This window comes from Bombina bombina, chromosome 4, assembly GCF_027579735.1.
Source record: "Bombina bombina isolate aBomBom1 chromosome 4, aBomBom1.pri, whole genome shotgun sequence".
NCBI classification, from domain to species: Eukaryota; Metazoa; Chordata; class Amphibia; order Anura; family Bombinatoridae; genus Bombina; species Bombina bombina.
This window is the reverse complement of record NC_069502.1, coordinates 244,785,416-244,794,520: the sequence shown is the minus strand read 5'-3', so window position 1 is coordinate 244,794,520 and position 9,105 is coordinate 244,785,416. Positions and strand designations below refer to the sequence as shown.

At 36.9% G+C, this 9,105-nt stretch overlaps 1 protein-coding gene across 1 annotated transcript in view; it reads right to left on the bottom strand.

Moving 5' to 3' along the window:
• Nucleotides 1-231: 231 nt before the first annotated feature.
• LOC128657235 (parapinopsin-like) overlaps nt 232-9,105 on the bottom strand; it is a 707,525-nt gene continuing 698,651 nt past the window's right edge. The window contains exon 5 of the mRNA XM_053711500.1: nt 232-568. Coding sequence (XP_053567475.1) covers nt 284-568 — 285 coding nt within the window. The 3' untranslated portion in view covers nt 232-283. The remainder of the gene's footprint in view (nt 569-9,105) is intronic.

The window sequence follows — 9,105 nt, the reverse complement described above, 5'->3', positions numbered from 1 at the left end:
CTCAAAATAAGTCCAGCTTTATCTTCTATTCCCTGACCGAGCAAGGATAATGTTCACAGGATTTAGGAGCATTTATGGAGATGCTGATAAAGAAGCAGAGCAGATTTTTAGGAAGAAATGTCACATACTTTTAATATGTATCCATAATGTAGTTTGCAGAGTATCTCTATGCTGCAAAGCTATAATTATTCTACATGTGTCTCCAAATATTTTACTTTCTTTGGCCAGGAAACCCTTATGTATAGCATGCTTAAGCTAATTTCTTCCAAATCCTTATATTGTATTAGGCTGTGTAATGAGCAACTAGAGTCAATATTGGTTTTGATTGGACGCTGCCAGATTGATTGTTGCTCACTCCATGATCTGCGCATGCTTCTTTGTATTCCTTGCTGTCCACTACTGTGTCCTCTCCTGATGATGGTGGTTTCATGGATGCAGCATTTAAAGTGAAAGTATCAAGTGGCTTGCGTACAGTCAGGTTGATCTTGGTGCTTTTGGATGAGCATTTGTTACTGGAGGTTATAGGTGTATTACTGCAGTGCAGAAGGGCAATGAAACACCTAAAAAACTGCCAGAGAAAATGTATTAGCTCTTTAAAAAAGTAGCAATAGGATGAATATAAATATGAACAGTGCATTTAGCATACTTTTTATATCATTTCTTTTATAAACATGATAAGAAAGAGGTGCATTGCAGGGCCATAAAAAATGCATTTGGTTTGCTCTGCTATGCCTTTAAATTGAGCTTTTATGTCCCTTTATGTTAATAGTTTTACTTCAAGTCCTCGTTAAAGGGACATGAAACCCAATATTTTTCTTTCATGATTCAGATAGAATATACAATTTTAAACAACTTATATAAAAAAATGATCACTTGGTATCTTTTGTTGAAAAGCAGGGATGTAACCTCAGGAGCTGGCTCATTTCTGTAGCACTATATGGCAGCAGTTTTGCAAGAATGTTATCCATTTGCAAGAGCACTAGATGGCAGCGCTATTTACTGCAATGTAGGACACCTATCTAGGTATCTCTTCAACAAAGAATACCATAGGAAGGAAGCAAATTTGATAATAGAAGTAAATTGAATGCTCTATATGAATCACAAAATAATTTGTTTGGGTTTCATATCCCTTTAAGTACAAAAAGATCCATGTGTCCACACTTAACACTGATCTCTTCAATATGGCAAGAAGCAGCCATGAACATAACTCACATTGACTTTATTAGCGTGAGTGATACAGCCTCTCACTGGCTTATCATTCTTAGGGGCCTATCTATCAAGCTGCGAAAGGAGCTTGATGGCCCGTGTTTCTGGCGTGTCTGAAGACTCGCCAGAAACAGCAGTTATGAAGCAGCGGTCACAAAGACCGCTGCTCCATAACCTGTCCGCCTGCTCTGAGCAGGCGGACAGGAATCGCAACAATTCAACCCAATAGAGTACGATCGGGTTGATTGACACCCCCTGCTGGCGGCCCATTGGCCGCGAGTCTGCAGGGGGCAGTGTTGCACCAGCAGCTCTTGTGAGCTGCTGATGCAATGTTAAATGCGGAGAGCGTATTGCTCTCCGCATTCAGCGATGTCTTGCGGATCTGAATCAGGTCCGTAAGACATTTCTTAAATATGCCTTGATTTATTAGATAAAAACACTACTGATACCAGAGCTTATAAAAATATGCAACTTTCCATTACAATTTAGTAAAAAATATATCTTACACGTTTTTGTGAAAAGACATCTTTGTGTTACACCCAGTGGATTGTAAGCAAGACGCTCCATATCCATTTAAATATTGTTTGGATATGTATAGTATATACAGGTTTTTCAGGTAATTCTATGTTTAAAAGCATGTGTCTCAGAGTACAAACAGGTTAAATGATATGTTATGTAATGTTTCTACTTTGTAAATAACCTGTACTTACCAGATTTTTTATTATACTGTACAAAGTTTATTGATAATAGTAGAGCATACACTATGTATTTATATACACCCACACCTGTTGCTAACAGGTGCATAAAACCCAGCACATAGCCATAAAATCATAACAAATGCTTGCAGTACAATGGGTTCTACTAAAGAGTAAAGTTACTTTAAACGTATGCCACCTTTACCACAAGTCAGTTTGTGAAATGTGTGCCCTGCTAGATGTCCCCAAATCAACTCTACAGTATGTGTTATATTTGTGAAGAGGAATCTTCTAGGAGCAACCACAGCCCAGCTATGAAATGGTGCTGACACCTGTAGCAGAGAAAAATCGCCTATCTTCCCATCTGTTGCACTCCCCACAGAGTTCCAAACTGCCTCTGGTAGCACAAGAACTGGGCGTCAAAAGATTCATGAAATGGGTTTCCATGGTCAAGTAGCTTTACCCAAACCTCACATCAACATACGCAATGCCAAGTGTCAGCTGGAGTGGTATAAAGCATGCCACCTCTGGACCTACATGCATAGAGCCTACTGATGAGTTTGGTGTAGAGGAACTTAAGTGGCCTAAACAGAGCCCTGACCTCAACTTCATTGAACATCTTTGGGATTAAATAAATTGGAACACAATTTGCAAGCCGGACCTTCTCATCCAATATCAGTGATTGACCTCACAAAGGCTCTTTTGGCTGAATGGGCACAAATTCTTGCAGACACACACCAACATATTGTGGAAAACTTTCCCAGAATTGTGGCATCTGTTCTATCTATCTATCTATCTATCTATCTATCTATCTATCTATCATCTATCTATCTATCTATCTATCTATCTATCTATCTGTAGTATATGCTATGCCTGTAGATACTACTAAACTAGGAATAAAACAACAACCATTTTATAATTCATGAGCCCCAAGAGTGCTGCATCTTTGTTGATAATGCTGTTGGATAAACAAATAAATATTACATGTACAAAGTTGGTCACTTGACTGAAAAAGTCCAGGAAAGTGTCAAGCAGACAGATCAGAGAAGCTTTGGTTTTATATTGTCCCCTTTATGTTCCAGTAAGCAGCTCATAAAGCAAAATAATAATACTGGAAAAGATCAAAGAAAAACTAAATAAATACAAAGGTAATTTTCAGAACTATTTTTTTTTTTTTGTAACAATTCTGTATAAGATCTTCTTTATGTGGCAATACCGTGAATTTATTAAAGCTCTTTTTTTAACAAGCCCCTGTATTCTGAGGATCCCTGGTGTCTTAACCCTAATCCTACCACAATATTGACCCTCAGCATTAACATAAAGCACCTGTGGGTTGAATGTAATTATAACTGCATTATGGAGACTGGTATTAACCCATTACTGTCTTACAGCCCCCACTGGACTGATTCTCCATCTCATTAACAACACATTGCCTGCAATTTCCTGAACATCTAACACCATAACTGGCAAACTTTAAAAAAAAAAAAATTTATTCATGCTCTTAAAACTATTACTATTACTAAAATTTACACTATTCAATAAGTATCTCCAGCAATTTCATTATCAGTTGATTGATTGATTCCTGTGTCAGCCAAAATGTATTTAAGCTTAATATTTGCTCTTAGCCAAACATGAACCCATAAAAAAATTGTGGCCGGATTGTTATCAGACAGAAATTGGTCCGACTGACATTTGTTCGATGGATAATATTCCGACAGACAAATGGCCATTGGATAACAGTCCAGCCACGAGATAGATATATAGATAAGGATATATACAGATCAAAAGATTGATAGATGTACAGACACACATATAGATAAGGATAAATACAGATCGGAAGATAGACAGAGAGATAGATAGTTAACAGCAAGTCCTGGGGGGTGGGACCCATGGTTCGGTCCCCAGAGGTGGTTGCAGCGACCGAGATATGATTAGAACAGAGAACTCTGGAGCGTATTTGCCCTTGGCTGACATCGGAACACAGTCTCTTGGACATATGTCTGACGGACAAATGTGCATTGGCATTCTGTCCATCGGCATTTCGTCTGAGCACCAAATAAATACATTAACAATTAGCTTTTTTTGTGCTGATGCTGCTTTGTAGAAGCTATACTGTTATCCCTTTAAAGGGACAGTCAAGATAAAATAAAACTTTCATGATTCAGATAGAGCACACACTTTTAAACAATTTTCCAATTTACTTTTATCATCAAATTTGCTTTGTTGTCTTGGTATTCTTTGTTGAAAGCTAAACCTAGACGGCCCAAACTGATTTCTAAGTCGTTGAAGGCCGCCTCTTATCTTGGTGAATTATGACAGTTTTTCACAGTTAGACAGTGCAAATTCATGTATGCCATATAGATAACACTGTGCTCACTTTTGTGGAGTTATTTATGAGTCAGCACTGATTATCTAAAATGCAAGTCTGTCAAAAGAACTAAGATAAGGAGCAGTCTGTAGGCTTAGATACAAGGTAATAATAGAGGTAAAAAGTATATTAATATAACAGTGTTGGTTATGCAAGACTCTTTAGACCGCTACTTCATAACTTGTGTTTCCGGCGAGCCTCCATACGGAGCTTGATAAATATGCCCCTTAGTGTCTATAAAACAATGGGAGCTGCCATGTTGTAACTTAGGTTATCTTCTCCACTATAGCCATTTAGGGACAGTTTTAAAAAGGTCACAAGAGTGTGCAGCCAATGGCTGTGTGGAATATAACAGTGTTCTCCACTTCCATTTCTAACAAGAACTTAAAAGGTCACAATTTTAGAATGGGATTACAGGAAAAGAGGACAAAATGAATAATAAAAGTATATTGCAGATTAAACGATTTATCCTTTTATACCCTCAAAGTGTTTAATGTCCCTTAAAATGTAGACAAACAGATAAAGCACAACACATCAGTATCATAATGTTATGCTTTCTGAAATATCACTTTTGTGAAAACTATACATTATAACATTTTATAATCTGAAATGTACATGCAAAAATAAATGCAAACTAATAACAAATACAGCAATTTTTAGACTCAATTAAACAGATCTTAAAATAAATTAAAATACAGTATACTGGATCTCAAACTAGTTGTATGCCTCCTGTATGTACCAGCTATCATATATCCATACCTACTCAAATTTATAGAAATAAAACAGTTTTTTAGCGACAGCTTATAAATGTTGGTAGATTTGTAGTGGGCCTCATATGATATTTTAGCTACAATTCATTCCTAAGTCCATTAAAGTTATAGTAAGCCACAACCTCTTGCTAGTCTTTATGAGCTCTTGCTACCTTATTCTTGCTACCATTTGTAGCAAATGAAGTGTGATAGCTCATGATTTGCTGCTTGTGGCTAGAGCTGGTACAAAACTTTCGCTACAGGTAGCTAACGTCATGTAAACTAGCCCAGATTTGGCGTACGTGCTGTTTACTCCAAGGCAATTGTTTTTCTCAAGAGGTCACAATTTAAGGCTAAAGGAAAGGAGATTTAATGACCAGCAACGCAGACATTTTTTCACTGTAAGAGCAAATTGTGGAACTCATTGCATAAAGAGATACATTTAGAAATGGATTAGGTACTTTTTGTCTAAAAACAGGGATGTTCAGGGATATAATTGCTTGTGTTAAATGGGTCATCTTTCTAATTGTATTAATGCAAGTTAAAGGAATATGAAACCCAAAATTTTTCTTTAATGATTTAGGTAGAACAGACCATTATAAAAATCTTTCTAGTTTACTTTTATAATCAAATTTGCTTCCTTCTCTTGGTATCATCTTTTGAAGAAGCAGCAATGCATTACTGGTTTCTAACTGAACACATAAGTGAGCCAATGACGATCGGTATGTTTATGCCACCACTAATCAGCAGCTGGAACCTAGGTTCTTTGCTGCTCCTGAGCTTTCCTAGATAAACCAAAGGATATGACGAGAAGGAAGCAAATTAAATAATTGAAGTAAATTGGAAAGTTGTTAAAATTGCTCTGTCTAATTCATGAATGTCTTATTATGACTTTTCTGTCCATTTAAATTGGCATTTTTTGTTATTGTAAATGAGGTTGGATCTATATAGGCCGAACTCTATAGTCTCAACAGAGGACTACAACATAATTAGTAAATACTTATTCTAAGGGTACAGATATAACTTATTCTAAGGGTACAGCTATAGCCTGATTACTGTATCGGTACAAATATACACACAAAAAACCCCCCAAAAAACAGATATATGTAGAAATATTTATGATTAAATAGAACTTATTTTGCTATGTGAAGAACTTTTAAATGTCAAATATTCAAATTTCCATGTCGGGTTAGCGACATGTCGGGAATATGTGATTGGATTTGCGCGCAATTAGGGTGTTATGTTTCTTCAGGTTTTTTTTGCTCCATTAACTTCTATGCTGGAATAGGTTATCGTGCGCAATATTGTTGGTTCGGCTTCTTGCGCTCGTTGGTTAGAACTCAAGTGAAAACAGTTTACTTTCAACTCATAATACTAGCGCAAGCCGACACACGCAAAAAGCTTACTTCTAGCGGAGTTAATACTCAAGATAATTTATTTCCTATTTTATATTTTGGGTGTCATATCACTTTAACTTATACTGTGTGTGAGATATATTTCTGCCCTCTAGGGCTCTTGCAAATGGATAATATTCTTGTAAAACTCCTGAGCTCATGTCCCTGCTTTTTAACAAAATATACCAAGAGAACAAAGTATATTTGATAATAAAAGTAAATTTGAAAGTTGTTTACAATTGCATGCTCTATTTGAATCAAGTAATAAAATTGTGTTTTGTGTCTCTTTAAATAAGTTTGTATTGCATATTATTTATTCAAGAACAATTATCCAAGATGGCGTCCCTCGAATTCTGATTGGCTGATAGGATTCTATCGGAACAGCCAATAGAATGCGAGCTCAATCTGATTGGCTGATTGAATCAGCCAATCGGATTGAACTTGATTCTGATTGGCTGATTCCATCAGCCAATCAGAATTTTCCTACCTTAATTCCGATTGGCTGATAGAATCCTATCAGCCAATCGGAATTCGAGGGACGCCATCTTGGATGACGTCCCTTAAAGGAACCGTCAATCGTCGGGAAGTCGTCGGAAGAAGAAGATGGGTCCGCGGTGGAGGTCTTCAAGATGGAGCCGGTCGTCATCGGATGAAGATAGAAGATGCCGCTTGGATCAAGATGGTTGCTGGTCCGGATCGCCTCTTCTTCCCGGATAGGATGAAGACTTTGGAGGCTCTTCTGGACCTCTTCAGCCGCCGGATTATGAATCGCCAGCCCCCGCTTGGGCTTGGATGAAGATTTCGGAGCCTGGAACGATCGGTGATACCTGGCATGGTGAAGACAAGGTAGGAAGATCTTCAGGGGCTTAGTGTTAGGTTTATTTAAGGGGGGTTTGGGTTAGATTAGGGGTATGTGGGTGGTGGGTTGTAATGTTGGGGGGGGTATTGTATGTTTTTTTTTACAGGCAAAAGAGCTGAATTCTTTGGGGCATGCCCCGCAAAGGGCCCTTTTAAGGGCTGGTAAGGTAAAAGAGCTTTGAACTTTTGTAATTTAGAATAGGGTAGGGCATTTTTTTTATTTTGGGGGTCTTTGTTATTTTATTAGGGGGCTTAGAGTAGGTGTAATTAGTTTAAAATTGTTGTAATTTTTTTCTAATGTTTGTAAATATTTTTTTATTTTTTGTAACTTAGTTCTTTTTTATTTTTTGTACTTTAGTTAGTTTATTTAATTGTATTTATTTGTAGAAATTGTATTTAATTAATTTATTGATAGTGTAGTGTTAGGTTTAATTGTAGATAATTGTAGGTAGTTTATTTAATTTATTTATTGATAGTGTAGTGTTAGGTTTAATTGTAACTTAGGTTAGGATTTATTTTACAGGTAATTTTGTAATTATTTTAACTAGGTAACTATTAAATAGTTATTAACTATTTAATAGCTATTGTACCTGGTTAAAATAAATACAGAGTTGCCTGTAAAATAAATATTAATCCTAAAATAGCTACAATATAATTATAATTTATATTGTAGCTATATTAGGGTTTATTTTACAAGTAAGTATTTAGATTTAAATAGGAATAATTTATTTAATAAGAGTTAATTTATTTTGTTAGATAAAAATTATATTTAACTTAGGGGGGTGTTAGTGTTAGGGTTAGACTTAGCTTTAGGGGTTAATACATTTATTATAGTAGCGGTGAGCTCCGATCGGCATATTAGAGGTTAATTATTGTAGGTAGCTGGCAGCGACGTTGTGGGGGGCAGATTAGGGGTTAATAAATATAATATAGGGGTCGGCGGTGTTAGGGGCAGCAGATTAGGGGTACATAGGGATAATGTAGGTAGCGGTGGTATACGGAGCGGCAGATTAGGGGTTAAAAAAATATGCAGGTGTCAGCGATAGCGGGGGCGGCAGATTAGGGGTTAATAAGTGTAAGGTTAGGGGTGTTTAGACTCAGGGTTCATGTTAGAGTGTTAGGTGCAGACGTAGGAAGTGTTTCCCCATAGCAAACAATGGGGCTGCGTTAAGAGCTGAACGCTGCTTTTTTGCAGGTGTTAGGTTTTTTTTTCAGCTCAAACTGCCCCATCGTTTTCTATGGGGATATCGTGCACAAGCACGTTTTTGAAGCTGGCCGTGTCCGTAAGCACCGCTGGTATCTAGAGTTGCAGTGGCGTTAAATTATGCTCTAAGCTCCCTTTTTGGAGCCTAACGCACTGAAAGCCCAGCCATTCTGTGAACTCTAAATACCAGCGGTATTTAAAAGGTGCAGGAGAAAAAAAGCACGCGTAGCTAACGCACCCCTTTGGCCGCCAAACTCTAAATCTAGCCGAGTGTTTGTTGTTACTACCTCTAACTGATGTTTATTCAATGAATCAAGCACACTTTCTGTGAAGAAGTCCTTCCGCAGTTTGCTCCTGAACCTACTGCTCTTCAACTTGAGATCATGATCTCCTGTTCTAGAATTGTTTTTATAGTAAAAAGTACTTACAGCCTCAGCTTTTTTAATCTTCCTTATATACTTGAAATGATCTATTATATAACCTCTTTTGATTCTCTATACAAACTTAGGTCATTGAGCCTTTCCTGAGAAGTTTTATTTTTTAGACCATGTACCATTTTTTTAGCCCTCCTTTGAAAATTTTCCAATGTATTTATGTCATTCTGGATAAACCCTCCAGAACTTTACACAAT